At 39.3% G+C, this 16,104-nt stretch overlaps 1 protein-coding gene across 2 annotated transcripts in view; it reads right to left on the bottom strand.

Moving 5' to 3' along the window:
* CRB1 (crumbs cell polarity complex component 1) overlaps window positions 1-16,104 on the bottom strand; it is an 80,501-nt gene that overhangs the window by 22,756 nt on the left and 41,641 nt on the right. The window contains exons 3-8 of one of the 2 annotated variants that reach the window (XM_075833376.1): window positions 12,016-12,945; window positions 9,126-9,673; window positions 8,651-8,798; window positions 6,932-7,832; window positions 3,236-3,364; window positions 2,863-2,989 (exon numbers count right to left, since the gene is read on the bottom strand). In XM_075833376.1, coding sequence (XP_075689491.1) covers window positions 2,863-2,989; window positions 3,236-3,364; window positions 6,932-7,832; window positions 8,651-8,798; window positions 9,126-9,673; window positions 12,016-12,945 — 2,783 coding nt within the window. The remainder of the gene's footprint in view (window positions 1-2,862; window positions 2,990-3,235; window positions 3,365-6,931; window positions 7,833-8,650; window positions 8,799-9,125; window positions 9,674-12,015; window positions 12,946-16,104) is intronic. The other variant, XM_075833377.1, reaches the window with a different exon arrangement.

The raw sequence follows: 16,104 nt of genomic DNA, 5'->3' as shown, positions 1-16,104 counted from the left end.
CATTTACGTTATTTTATGGAAGCCACCAATTTTCTAAAGTTGATTCGTGACAGAAAACACTTAAAATATATAAATGGCCAAATCCACTTTAATATACTGGGAGATCAGCAGCCCAAAGTAATATAACTCTTTTGAAAACACCAGTTACTTATTGAGCTCAGTAAAAAGCATCCATCTGCCCACTTTGATGCCCTTTTTATTAATCAGAACCCCTTGGGACCGGAAGTCAGTCACTCTATTCATTCCTATGAAAGCCTAGATGTGAGTCTCATAGGAATGAATAGAGACACTGACTTCCGGTCCACACAGCAGATATGGTTAGTCAGAGCGGGCGTCACTTGGTCTGATGGAAGGACCTAATAGAGGCTGAAAATAGGAGGTGAAGCGCTTTGTAAGTATTTTTAACTGCAGTATCAGGTATGCAATCAGATTTACAAACAGGGGCACAAAAAACTTTTTGTGGGAATGCTTCTTAAAACCTTTGAAAAACACCTATTGCTTATTCAAACCAGTGTCACTTCTGCAACTTTGTTGCCGGTTTTTATGCCGAAAATCACTTAAAGAGGCTCTGTCACCAGTTTAATAATTCCCTATCTCCTACCTAATCTAATAAACGCTTTGTTGTAGGTAACTACGGTTTTGTTTTTTTAAAAAACGTTTATCATTGACAAAGTTTCGGATAATTTTTAGATTTCTGCAAATTTTTTCTAAATGCCCAACTGGGCATTTTTTTTTTAGTTACACTAAGTGGGCGTTGTAAAGAAAAGTGTATGACGCTGACCAATCAGCTTCATACACTTCTCTTCATTCATGCCCAGCTTTATTCAAAGCACAGCATGATCTCGCGAGATAACGCCGTAACGTCACTTACTCCCGCAGTTCCTTCACCCGGAGCGATGGGAGAATGACCAGACATCGCCTCCAGCCGTGCCAGAACTTTGTCAATAATAAACGTTTAAAAAAACAAAACAAAAAACAGTACTTACCTACAACAAAGCGTTTATTAGAATAGGTAAGAGATAGGGAAATATTAAACTGGTGATAGGGCACGGCCAGACGTGGCGGAATTGCTGTGGAATTCCGCTGCGGGCAGTCCGCAGTGGAATTCTCCAGCGGCCGTTTTTTACAGTTGTTTCAATACATTTTTAGGCAAGTTAGTTCAGACGTGGCGGAAAACTCCGCTGAGGACCATAGGCTGTGGTGCAGAATGTTCCCTCCACAGCATGCACTGTCTGGTGCGGAGAAGAAGCGGAATTTCACTGCGGATTTCAGCCTTTGCAATGCAAAAACTGAAATCTGTGGCAAGTCCGCTGTGTTTTCTGCAACGTCTGAATTACCTGTCAAATATGCAAATGTTGGTGCAGATTCGTTGCGTAATTGTCCCAAATCTGCACCAACATTTGCAGCGGAAAAACTCTGCCACGTCTGGCCGTGCCCATAGAGCCTCTTTAAATTTGGACTCCATTAAATTTGATGTGGGTCATCCATCTCTGTGGGCCAGCAGTGTGAGATCAGTGGCCCAAAGTAATTTAACCCTTTAAATCACACTCGATTGCCTACTTTAAAGCTAATTTTTGTTCTGCTGTCAACTTCATTCTCCTCAAGGCACCTCAGTCAATGTAATTTCTTATTAAGATTTTCCATAATTTATTATTAAGGTTTTCCAGAGTTACTGAACCAGTGAAAAACAAAAATACATTCCTTGTGAATAAGAAAATGGTGAATAGGAGACCAACTTCAGCCCTTAACAAGAAACCAGACGAATAAGAAACCAAATTCAGCATCTTGAATGTAGTACTCAGGGCAGCACAGTATTTTATTTACTGCACTGTAATATGTGACATGCATTCTCACAACAGCTACAGGAGTCATAGGTTATAGATCAGTGCTGTATCACAATATGTGTCAACTCTCTCGGTATTACCAGGTGTTACCACTTTTTTAGCCGTCCTTACCTGGCAACCCGGTTGCCAGGGAGAGAGGCTAAAAATAGGGTGCAGGTGCAGCAAAAAGTAAAAAAAATCAGACATCATCTATTGAATTTATCCAAAAGATAGCGGCCCGTATACTTTGCCTTCTTGCCCCAGGCGCTTGTTCAGCTCCGGGCAGCGCTGAGTGGTGTCAGGATCAAGTGCAGCGGCGCCCCCAGGGCTGCACGAGACCCGGGAGGGAGGAGGGTTAGTATAGTCTAGTCTGGGGTCTGAATATTTTTTTTAATATAAGAGGTCTGAATTTATTTAGCCATGCTATTTTATATAAGCCACGACCCTCGAAAAGGCCACTTAAATTAAAGTATCACCATGTGAAGGGCTCTCTCTAGTTGACACTATATTACAAGTTTTCAATGATTCAATGTATTTCTAACGTCCCACTTCCTCTACATCAAAGCAGAAAAATAAGTAACACTTTTTTTTTGGGGGGAGGGGGGGTGGTATGATGTCAAATATTGATATACGGTCCTGTGATTTCTATGTTCACCCATTGTAACTACATCACTGGCCAAAACTACTGTCAGATGTCTGTGATATATAATATACTGTATGTTAATGTAATTTTTATGACGTTGTCTAACTGCTGGTACCCCTACAGATCCCAAGAAAAGGGCCGCCCAGTCACCTCTTCCTAGCAGAGAAGTAGCAGGGCATTGTATGGTGACTATCCATTAATATTTATGGGAGATTGGTTATTAGTAGACTTCCAGCTGTGCGTGGTTTGAAACCTGCCATAATATCACTAGTCCTCATAATCCTGCTCCCCCCACTCCACTGCTGGATCATCCTCCATGCGCAGGATCAAATAGGACAATAATTGGAAAAGATTTTGCCACAACAGCATAGACACATAGAATGACAGGTCGCTTACATCAATCTCGCAGCTATCCCCAGCATAGTTCATATCACAAATACAATGGAAGCGATTGGGCATGTTCTGGCAGATGCCCCCATTCAGACAGGGGTTCGATTCACACTCGTTAACGTCAATCTCACACCTGAAATGTCAGAAAGGGGGATTACAATTTCACATCACTGCCACCTAAGAAGTTTAAAGTTCTATATTCTGCAAGTTATTTCTTCTACATGAAACCATAATATAATTCCTATGGATTATATAATCGTGCAGATATGCTTCCCAAGGAACGCACCCTCACGCTCTGTGTTACTAGCAATACAGTATAAGGAAATGCTAACCTAACATAGGCATAGGAATCAAAATGGACGTCTATGGTGTAACTTACCTCTCTCCTACATATCCAGGTTGGCATGAGCATCCTAGTACCCCTTGTACCGCAGTGCAGTTACTGTAGTTGTAACAGGTTATGTTTTTCTTTTCATTTCCACAGAATTTGGAAGGCATTATATTAAATCTGCAATAATCAGGAGAGAGTATGGAGGAACAATTACAGAGGACGTGAACTCTTAAAAAATATGTATACTGAAGACCTTAATAGTGACAGAGAGAACCATGGGGACTTGTTACAGAAAACACCAGGCATAGGAGCGAATTTTGTAACCTCATTTTCTTCAGTCAACTACAAGGCATGGAATAAACTAAACTAATGGACCTATAACACTATTTGGGTTAAAAAAAAAACAAAGCAGCTTTTCATTTAGCTTTCTGTAAAACATTGCCTCACATTTGCATTACATCATGTGTGACTTTAGAACTGCAAATATTTGGTTATCAGCTTGTAGATGCAACCAAAAAAGAGGAGTAGACGTAAAGTATGTAAGCAATAAAAATGTGTAATACTCTATAACTTACATTACATTCTGCAGTTCATGCTTTCTATTACTTATATGAGGTCTAATGTTTTCTGTAGATTGAGTGCAATACCTAAGAATAAGGCATCAATATCGATTAAAATGTAAGTGGCATGTACATGGAACATGCATCGGCCTGATTAATTGGTGTAATGTAATTAAAACTCTAAAACCATGATATATATATTTACCTATTTATAAAAATATATATATATATTTTTTTCCATATGTATGTATGTATATATATATATATATATATATATATACATACACACACACACACACACACACACACACACACACACACACACACACACACACATCTGTACAAAAGTTTTAGGCAGTTGTGGAAAAATGCTGCAAATTAAGAATGCTTTCAAAAATAGAAGTGTTAATAGTTTTTTTTAATCAATTAATAAAATACAAAGTGAATGAACAGAAGAGAATTCTAAATTAAAATCAACATTTGGTGTGTCAACCCTTTGCCTTCATAACAGCATCTACTCTTCTAGGTACACTTGCACACAGTCATGGAATTTGTGGGATTATAGTCATGTGTATGATTAACCAATTATACAGAACAGGTGATAATGATCATCGTTTTCCTATGTAGGTTGTATTCATTAAGGCTGGGTTCACACGACCTATTTTCAGACATAAACGAGGCGTATTATGCCTCGTTTTACGTCTGAAAATAGGGCTGCAATACGTCGGCAAACATCTGCCCATTCATTTGAATGGGTTTGCCGACGTACTGTGCAGACAATCTGTCATTTACGCGTCGTCGTTTGACAGCTGTCAAACAACGACACATAAAAATACAGCCTCGTCAAAAGAAGTGCAGGACAGTTCTTTCAGACGTAATTTGAGCCGTTCTTCATTGAACTCAATGAAGCAAAGCTCAAAATTTACGGCTGTCGGAGAAGCCTCGCAAAATGCGAGGAGGAGCAATTACGGCTGAAACGAGGCAGCTGTTTTCTCCTTGAAAACAGTCTGTCATTTCAGCCATAAAAGCCTGCTACCGTGTGCACATACCCTAACTGTAACAGAAACAGCTGTGTAGGAGGCTTAAAACTGGGTGAGAAACAGCCAAACTCTGCTAAAAAGGTGAGGTTGTGGAAGACCGTTTCATGTCATAGGTCCACCATGGCAAGACTGAGCACAGCAACAAGACAAAAGGTAGTTATACTGTATCAGCAAGGTCTCTCCCAGACAAAGATTTCAAGGTGTGCTGTTTAAGCTCTTTTGAAGAAGCACAAAGAAGCGGGCAATGTTGGAGACCGTAGACGCAGTGGACAACCAACGAAACTTAGTGAGACAGATCAAAGACAAATCATGCTTACTTACTCCCTTACTTCGAAATCGGAACATGTCCAGTAGTGCCATAAGCTCAGAACAGGCAGAATCTAGTGGGACCCAGGTACACTCATCTACTATTCGAAGAAGTGTGATTAAAATTGGTCTTCATGGAAGAATTGAGGCCAAAAATCCATTTAAATATTTGGCTGTAATAGAAGGTAGTTTGTTCGCCGAAGGGCTAGAGAGCGGTATAATTGCAGCCAACAGTGAAGCATGGTGGAGGTTCCTCGCAAGTTTGGGGCTGCATATCAGCAAATGGAGTTGGAGATTTGGTCAGGATTAATGGTGTCATCAATGGTGAGAAATACAGGAGTATATGTATCCATCATGCAATACCATCAGGGAGACGTCTGATTAGCTCCAAATTACTTCTGCAGCAGGATAACAACCCCAAACATACAGCAAATGTCATTAAAGGGTAACTAAACTTTGACAACCTTCTGACATGTCTTAGTGCCATGTCAGAAGTTTTGATTAGTGGGGGTTCGAGAACTGAGACCCCCACCAATTCGCTAAAACAAAGCTGCAGAAGTGCTCGTGTGAGCACTCAGCCGGTTTGTTTCTATTCTGCTTTTTCCGGAAATCAATGTAACGGAGTACGGGCTCAATAGAAAGTCTTTGAGCCCGTTCTCCGCTACATCGGTTTTCCGGAAAAAGCAGAACAGAAACGTAGTGGCTGAGCGCTCACACGAGCGCTTCTGACGCTTCATTTTAGCGGTTGGTGGGGGTCTCAGTGCTTGGACCCCATCAATCAAAACTTCTGACATGTCACTATGACATATCAGAATTTTGTCAAATGTTTAGTTACACTTTAAGGACTATCTTCAGTGTAAAGAACAACGAGGAACCCTGGGATTATATGGGCCCCACAGAGCCCTGATTTCAACATTAAGATCTGTGGTTAGTTCTTCAAGATGTTTGGAACAACCTCCCTGCAGAGTTCCTTCAAAAAACTGTGTGCAAGTGTACCTAGAAGAATTGATGCTGTTTTGAAGGCAAAGTATGGTCACACCAAATATTGATTTGATTTCGATTTCTCTTCTGTTCATTCCCTCTGTGTTTTTTTAATTGCTATTAAAAAAAATAAAAAATATTAACACTTATTTATGAAAGCATTCCACAACTGCCTAAAACTATTCCATAGTACTATATATATATATATATATATATATATATATATATGTACCCTTACCCCTTGAGCCTGGTCGTCACATGGCTGTCCATGTCCCTCTGCTTTGTATAAGTATATTACTATTGTATACGTCACTATAGACCTGACAAAGAGACCAGAACTGTCTCTAAATGCATAGTCCATTATTTTATTTGCCAAATAAAAGAGGCTTGATCAAAGTGAACAACTAACTAAGGTTCTCATGGTTTTTAAAATGCCATCTAATTGTGTGTATATCAGAACAAAATTATATTCTGTGGAAAGACGTCCATCTGAATCAAAAAGTTCTCTATCCCACAATATGTTTTCTGGATGATCTGGAATAAAAAGTAAATTCAAAGCGTACAAATGCAGAGCATTGCAGCTTTAAAGCAGGGTTTCTGAAGCTAAGGGAGCTACATCACATACACAAACACACGTCATTTAGAGATAGATGATACATACATTCTCACCAAACGGAGAGATTTTTTTTCAGACGGTGAAGACAAACTGTAAAGGACATAAGAATGAAGGTGCAGTTATGTTAATACATGTAGATGGAGAGACTCGACATCCGGTGATTACCCACAACACATAACAGAATGGACATCATATACTCGGAATACAGGATCATATGTTATGAGATTGTCTCAGTTCTCACCTGCAGTGCTTCCCTGTGACATTAGCTGGACAGAGGCAAAAGTATCCATCTGCTCTCACAATACAGGTGGCACCTTTAGCACACAGATGACCATGACATAGAATGAAGTCACAGTTGGTTCCAGTGTAACCAGTCTCACACTCACATTTGTAGCCATCATCTTTAATGGTGCAATGGCCATGTGCACAAGGGTTAGGCAGGCACTCGGCGGTTTTATTTTCACAGACATCTCCACTTCTCCCTTTAGGACAAGTGCAGACTGGGAGGGTGAAGACATCACGACAGCTGCCCCCAAACAAACATGGGTTAGAGGCACAAGGATCAGACTCTAGGCATCTGATGTCAACAATCTCAGGAGAAGTTTTTAAAAATTGCTCTACTTGTGGTTTAACCATTAAGTAATCTGTATCTGCGAAGTATGGTAAGTGTATTCCTTCAATGAGCACTGTGCCAAGACATCCAGTAAAGTTTCTGTACATACCATCACTGTCTGCACCCAAGTAAATATCTGTGCCTTCCCTGAGAAAGTTTAAGTTTCCTGTTGCAAGTGAACTGATGGTTTTCTCTGTCTTTCCATCTATTTCCATCTGCCATGTTGAGGACTGGGATCCAGGACTTGTCATTGATAAGGTGACAGTGTGCCACTGGTTGTCACTCACTGATTCCATGCTTAATAGAGTCACTGCATTGAGGTCATTCCCACTTTGCAGGTGAAAATGTAGCAATTTGTTCTGAATATTAACCCTAAGGATTTCAGGTTCTCGCTGGGCATGCAGGACCACAGATTCAGAGTCCATGGTGCGGAAGCCAATGGTCAGGTTCGTGAGGTCCCTTATTATCTTTCCATTACTTGTAAATGTGATGGCTTGACCATTGCCACTGAACAGTGCATTCGAAATACCTGTTACACCAAATACAAATAAAAGCAGGACATTATTATATTCTTAAGGTTTTACTTTAGGGTGCAATAATTATATGGCAAGCAAAAGGAGCTTTGGGTCATGCTGTAATTTTGTGCGGTTAACTTTATGGTAACAACCCAGCCAGATCTGTTTGTATATTAGTTTAATCTGAATAAACAGTGGTACAAACATAGGTTGTAGTGGTAACAAGTATACCCATGAAAGCTACATAATTAAAGTTTTTTTTTCAGGACTTTGTTATCGATGATCAATAGATCGGAGGAGGACCTACTTCCTGGTGAGTGCTGCGACTCCTTCATTGCTTACCAGGCACAGCTCCATGCATTCGGTGCACGCTGTGTCCGGTACTGTAGCTCAGTCCCATTCAAATGAATGGGACTGAGCTGCAGTTCCAGACACAGCGACTATCGAATGTATGGGGCTGTGTCTGGAAAGCATAGGCCACAGCGATTCCCATAGCGCCATGGCCCCTTTAATCAGCTGATCTGTGAAGGTGCTGGGAGTCGGACTCCGACCGATCTGATATTGATGACCTGTTCTAAGGATATCAATATTAAAGTACTGGAAATCCCTTTAAGAACTATTTAGTTATTCCTTTCCCTTTTGTTCTCTAGGAAATTCCAGCACCTGGTACAGCATTTACTGAAGGCTACTTCAATTATTTTGAGAATTAAGAACTAGATAATTTACGTATGTCTATGTGTTTTAGAGTCCAAATCTAGATTTTGTAACTGGTTCCAGGAACCTTTGGCTGAGCCTCTGTATAAAGGGCGTGTTTCCTAATCCTTGTACTTACATTCATACCCTCCAGGCACAGCTTGGCAGACAGATCCAGAGGGACATTGAGTGAGCTGGCACATCATTAGGTCTTCACATGCTTTTCCTGTTGTACTTGGAGAACACAAGCAATCATTGCGATATGTGCCATCATAAGTTCCTTCATTCTGGCAAAGACAACAAGAGATTGGTAGTTAAGTATTCTATAACTTATACACATTAGAGATGAGTAAACTCTCTTCATTGATTCTCTAAAATGTGAATCACTCGCTGCAAATCTTAAACCTGGAGAATTGATTCTACCACATTTAAGCTTAGGGCGGTTTTCCAGGACTTAAATATTGATGGCCTTTCCTTAGGAAAGGCCATTAAAGTTGGATCTATGGCGGTCTAAATGCTATATATTGTTTTAAGATTTAACCTTATGTGCTTCTGTTTTTATATCAAAATCATGCTATCCAGTTTTGTTAGTGTTCTTCACTTTCCTCTCTCACCTTGCAGATTATATCATTTAAGCATCCTCTTGTTACATTGATCAAGGTTGTATTTCCTGAATTTTTTGAGTCAAAACTGGTGAAGAACTCAAAGGCTCTTCCATCAATCCTCAGATCTTGAATACAACCTTTAAAATACCCTCCTTCCTTCATGGTTTCCAATGAATCACCCAATCCTCCAACATAGAGAACACTTGTATACTGTTCTCTTTTAAAATCCATAGATATGAAATCCAGGGGTAGTGATGAGGTAAACAGATCCAGTCTCTTTTGTGTCAACTTCAAAGTAACGAGATGAACTTGACCATCGCTGATACTTTGTTCTCCTTTAGACATGATGCCATTTCTAGTTTTTACTGTCAATTTACCAGATTCCAGGGATACTATAATGTTGTAGTGAGTAGAGTTTCCCATAGAAAACAAAAGCCCTGTGTCATGTTTTGTTATGACAAATGCAGATATAGTCATGTCATCATGGGGTTGACTCCTTGTTTGGAAAACAGCATATGATGATACATTTCCATAACCAAATCCGGCTTCTTCATATTCTAACAAATGGAAAAAAGAATAATTGACATCAAGGTAAATAATAAGAAACTGGGCAAGGAGAATAAAGCACGCATTCTCATCCATGGTGGACACACTCAGTTTTGTAATAAAAATGTGTTATCAAATATACAGGACTAGCAAAAGTAAGTCATATATTTATATTCTTATATAAATGTGGTGTGCAAGTCACTTTGATGTTGGTTTTGGTTAATGAACAACCTCTTTTAGATTGGAGTTGCCGCTGTGGATTTTGTCAGGGGAAGCCATGCAAGTGACAGCTGCTCTTAGAGTGACTCTCCGTTCTGAACAGCTGCTCCGAAGTTCTGTAAGAGGTATACAATCATTTTCCAAAACTTTTTTCCTCTCTTTTTATTTGGACTGCAGCTGTAGCTTGATAGTTAAAGTTGGAAAATCCTGCTACAAAATGTCTGTGTGTAGCCCAGGCCTAACTATGAAACTGTATGCAAACTTATTCGTCAGCATCCTGCCCTTTGACAAAAACAGAATAGCACGGCAGAATAAGATTTTCTGTCCAGTTAAAAAAAAAATACAGTATCCCTATGGAAACATGTTATATGTATGCAAATTTTTTCGAATAAGTTTGGCATATTACTGTATATGTTTACATACTTTTTTTGGTATACGAACATGTACTTCTGATGTAGCTAAGAATTGTGGAATGGACTCAACCTTATAACTTCCCTGTGTACTTTGGAACTTACCCTTAAGGACATATGGACATCATAGAGGGGGATCCCCTGCCTGTGACCCACGCTATGAACCAAAAAGCAGGATCGCTCTGCTCTGTAAGGGCAGCTTCCGTTTTGGCAAATTCGAGATGTCCATGAAGCCCCCCCCCCTCGGCAAAGTTAGCTGTTTGTCATGGTGCCACAAGTCGGACTCGCGGCAATCAGCTGATCTCCCCGGCTGTAATATGAAAGGGGTTATCTCTGATGAGCCAACACCTTTGACGTTAACCCAAGACATAAACTAAAAAAAAAAAATCATAAAAAAAAGTAGTACAATGGATTTTTCTCAGTTATTAAACTTTAAGGGACACCTCCAACAGCAAGACATTAGGGGTCAAGAACCAATTTGCAGCTTGTACGACACATTTGTTTTAATTGTGTAGCTGCTAAATATGCAAGAAATGTATATAAAAAAATCTCATAGAACATGAACGGCAGGAAAATCTGTACAACAGCTCTAGCTTATCGTACGTTTCCACCTTTATTTAGAAAATAAAAAAGAAAAGTGTTAATGCATATGTCAGCATATAAACACTGCTTAGCAACACCCCTGTGCGAACACTGTCCTGTTTCTCTGTATTTGATGTCTAAAATGGCCAAATGTGTTAGTACTGTAAATGTCTGCCATGTTTTCCGATGTACATATTATATTTTGTTGTCATACGACCCTTGATATACTTTTCATATACAACAATGTACCGGTCATTTGCATTGTAATTGGCCTGATGTGTTTTTAATATTGAATAATTAAACCCTTAAAGCTGAGCCTATTTTGGCGTTAAGGACCACAGGTATTGTTTCGTTTTTGCAACTCTTCATTCTGAGAGCCGTACATTTTTTTATTTTTCTGCCAATGTCGCTGTATAATGGCTTATTTTTTCCTCCATTGTTTTTTTATTTATTTACGCCATTCACCATGCAGCATAAATAACATGTAACCTTTATTCTGTGGGTTGGTACAATTATAACGATATGAAATATAGTTTTTTTTTTATGTTTTACCACTTTTGCACAATAAAAGCACTTTTAATGGAAAAAAATATATTTTTCCATCGATGTAGCTGTATGAGGGGCTTGCTTTTTGTGGGATGAGTTACATTTTTAATGGTACAATTTTGGGCTATATAAAACTTGTTGATGACATTTTATTAAAAATTTTTTAAGGGCAATGGGAAATAACTGCAATTCTGTTTTTTTCTTTTTATTTATACCGTTCATTGTGTGGCATAAATAATGCACTAACATTTATATGATAACGGTGATGCCACATATGTCTAGTTTTTATTATGTTTTACTACTTTTGCCCAAAAATAGCACTTTTCATGGGCCACTCATTCTTGACAATGGTGAGGGTCCCAGAGGTTGGACCTCCACCTAACTTACTTTTATAACCTGTCTGATTGACAGGTTATAAAAGTTAAAAAAAAAAAAAGGGTTGTCGTGGGACAACCCATGTTTCTTTTTGTAAAAAATTATTTTAATTATTGCATCGTTCATAATTTAGCAATTTATTTTTGTGTGTAAACACGTTGGTATATACCATGATTTCATAATTTTTGTCGTTTTATATAATCATCAATAGTTGTTGTTACCTGTGGAGCAGTTGTTTCCTCTGTAAGGCCGCCGGCAATCACAGTAATAACTTAGCCATAAATTAATGCATTTGCCTTGGTTTCCACATGGGTGACTTTCACAATGGTCACGTCTCTTGCAGCCAACTTCAATGTTAGCTAATTTCCCATCTTCCTCTGTAATAATAATAGAGCCCACTTTAATATCCCGTATGCAGCCTACAAACTGCATCTGTATTTGAACTATATCAGTAAAATTGGTTCCTTGCTTCCTCTGTGCTGATGGTTCACCACCGAAAAACATTTCCTGGAACTCAATATTTGATGCCTCTCCTCGGTGAGACTGGTTCACACATGTAATTCCACAAGAGGGGTCAAGCAATTTGAAATGAATATTGTCTCGGAAGTTAATTTCAGCTGTATGCCAAAGATCATCACTGACATTGTGAGGCAAATATAAAAGAGTGCGCAACTGACCACTGCAGTGTAAAGATAAGAACAAGAAGCCATCTTGAAGATATAGCCTCATGGCTGCTGCCTGGTCTCCCAGGTGTAATATAGCAGCAGAACTCTGCACAGTTCTAAATGTTAAAGCTACATTGAAAGGTTCACCTCTTTGAGGCTTTAATGCAAGAGGAAGAATAGTTCGACCATTAAATGAGAGTGTGGTCTGTGTCTCACAATAAGGGCCTGTAAATCCTGGCACACACAAGCAGGTATGGTCGTGTTTATTGTCCATTAAATGAGGTAAGCAGGAGCCGCCATTTTGGCATATGTGCTCCTCACAGCCATTGAGCACCTCCATACAGTCTGGACCTCCATAGTAACGTCCTTCCAAGTCCTTGTATGTGGGACAGTGACAAATATAACTGCCAAGAAGATCCTCACAAGTGCCTCCATTCTGACAGGGATTTGACTCGCACTCATTGATGTCTTGCTCACAGCGGACACCTAACAAGAAGAGACAAAACAAACAAGTCATCTGTCTACTACAATGTCTTCATTTCATTCAGCAAATCTACTCCTGTACTAGGCAAAATTCTAACTTGAACATTGATTGTTGAGTTCATATTAAAATGCATTGTCAGCAACATGTCAGCTAATAAATTGGATAGCCAGACCCCCAGATAAAGAAGACCTTACCCAAATGTATCAGGAGTGATGAGACAGATATCCATATTGCTGAATTGAGCATTCTCAACGCTGTCCCTTGTACTGATCATTAGCGGTGTCTATGTGCATCTTGATACATGGGTTTCGTCACTGGATTACCCTTCTGCACAGACTGTTTTTTCAATCTCTTAAAACCAGCTTAGTCTAATTCTTCTTATTAGCGTTTATGCAATGAGTAGGGTGAGAAAAATCTATGGGAACCTACTGCTCACCTCAGGAGCCATTATTAGCCCCCCAAAAAAGAATATGATGGGTTTGTAAGCTGTATAGAAAAAATAATGATGAATAATGTAGATAGTCAACAAACCTGGCTGAAAGGTATGGGTGACATATCTCTCCAATGGCAATAAAATAATTAACCCCTTTCCACCGAACCCCTTTTCTTTTTTTTTGTCTTCTTTTCCTTCCTGCCTTTCAAGAGCCATAACTTTTTTTATTTTCACATTAACATAACTGTATGAGGACTTGTAAACAGGAGTTTAGAGGGTGAAGAGGGGGCAAAGCATCCAAGTTTTCAGTGAGGGCAGATCGGACAAGCTGTATTGAATCACAGTGTAGGTAGGGGGAAAGCACACAGGGGGAGGGGAAGAATCACACAGGCTATCTGCGTAAAGAGAGAGAGTGGGGAGCACTGGGGTATTGTATCTATTCTGGGGTCCATAAATATTCATTAAATCATTGAAATGCTTTAATGGCAGGGAGGGGGGTGCAATTTGCTTTATCTGCCTAATGCCATGTCCCAGCCCTGCTGGACTCACAGACCTCGCATCCAGCATGTATTACTAGAAGGACATGCCCACATGAGGAAAGTCTGAAACAAGGAGCAGGTAGCAAACGTCATGTTAGGGGGTCTGAAAATGGATGAAACATAGCCTAAAACTTAGTGCAACTTTTTTAACCCAAGGTAACCACTATATAAATATAAATTTTTCATGACAAAGGTGTACATAGCTGTTAATTGTTTCCCAGGATCTGAGACAAACCTCCAAATTATGAGACTTTCAAGAATTCACTTGTGTTGAGTTTCAATTTTATAAGCTTCGCGCAAATGCTCATTACCACAGGATAAATTAATCTAAAAAAACACAAGTTCCACATCAGTCTGTCTACAAATACCCCATACTGGAAGTAAAATTATTGTAGACTAATAAATTTTTAGATTATAATGATATATTAAAGGCTATATAAACCTTTATTTTATAATTCGTTTTTATAAAAAATTATTTTTACTTTATGCAGCGTGTCTATAAACAGAGCAGCCGTATCGGTAGCTGAATCTTGTACCCGTCAGGTCTGCGGGACTGACAGGTTCAGTGAAAGCGGGTCCTGCGTGTCTCTGTTATCCATCACATCTACGTTCATAACTTTTAGATTTGATAATTTCCAGGTGGTTCCTGCATGTCAGAGACACTCAGGACCCACTGACACTGAACCAGTCAGGTCTGCGGGACTGATGGATTCATGTATCTGTGAAAGAAACAGCTGCTCTGTATACATGATACAGAGCAGCTGTATCTCAAAAAGTAAAAATAATTTTTAATAAAGATGAACTATAAAGCTGTACTAAACACACTGACTGATATATATATATTTTTATAAAAAAAAACACTTTCAAAGGTCACACAGACCTATATAATTCAATTTGGCCGTTCACACATTGTAAAGGGTCCGTGAGAAAATGGAACATGTCCTATTTTGTAAACACTTCACGCATCCCTCCAGAGGCTCTAGTCTCGGTGTGATATCGCATCCCGCAGCTCAGAGCACGGATGCACCTCGGACGTGAAAAACAGCCGTTTTTCATGTCCGAGATGCGCAACGCCCATGTGAATCTAGCCTAATGCTACACAGCGACTTGAACCGTGACACAGATCGCAGGTAATGAAAGTTAATATGGTCACGTTGCAACCGCGACACCAGTCACAATGGATCCAAACCCGATGAACTTTTTGCAATTTCTTGGTATCGCAGCAATCACATTCACTTAGTTTACCGCAATGTATATAGTGCGACTATTTTTGGATGTTCATCATATAAGGAGAGGTCACTCCTTATTTTGAAGCACAGCACCTACCATATTGGTTTATATTGGCCACAGTGCTGCTCCTATCTATGTTTATTTTTTATATACATATATATATATATATATATATATATATATATATATATATATATAGTTACATAGTTACATAGTTACATAGTTAGTACGGCTGAAAAAAGACACATGTCCATCAAGTTCAACCAAGGGAAGGGAAAAGGGAAGGAAAAATTTCTACACATAGGAGCTAATATTTTTTTGTTCTAGGAAATTATCTAACCCTTTTTTAAAGCCATCTACTGTCCCTGCTGTGACCAGCTCCTGCGGTAGGCTATTCCATAAATTCACAGTTCTCACTGTAAAGAAGCCTTGTCGCCTCTGCAGCTTGAACCTTTTTTTCTCCAGACGGAGGGAGTGCCCCCTTGTTTTTTGAGGGGGTTTTACAAGGAACAGGATTTCACCATATTTTTTGTATGTGCCATTAATATATTTATATAAGTTAATCATGTCCCCCCTTAGTCTTCTTTTTTCAAGGCTAAATAGGTTTAATTCTTTCAATCTTTCCTCATAACTTAAATTCTCCATGCCCCTTATTAGCTTCGTTGCTCTTCTTTGTATTTTTTCCAACTCCAGGGCATCCTTTCTATGAACTGGAGCCCAGAACTGAACTGCATATTCTAGATGAGGCCTCACTAATGCTTTGTAAAGTGGCAATATTACATCTCTGTCCCGCGAGTCCATGCCTCTTTTAATACACGACAATATCTTGCTGGCCTTTGAAGCAGCTGATTATATATATATATAGAGAGAGAGAGAGAGAGAGAGAGAGAGCGTAAGAGAGACACAGTATATAACTATCTGGGGCAAATTTACTAAGTCAGGCATTTCATAGACCATAC

The sequence above is a fragment of the Rhinoderma darwinii genome, chromosome 7, assembly GCF_050947455.1.
Source record: "Rhinoderma darwinii isolate aRhiDar2 chromosome 7, aRhiDar2.hap1, whole genome shotgun sequence".
NCBI classification, from domain to species: Eukaryota; Metazoa; Chordata; class Amphibia; order Anura; family Rhinodermatidae; genus Rhinoderma; species Rhinoderma darwinii.
Note: the sequence above shows the minus strand (reverse complement) of the source record. Positions and strands in the feature narration are given on the sequence as shown.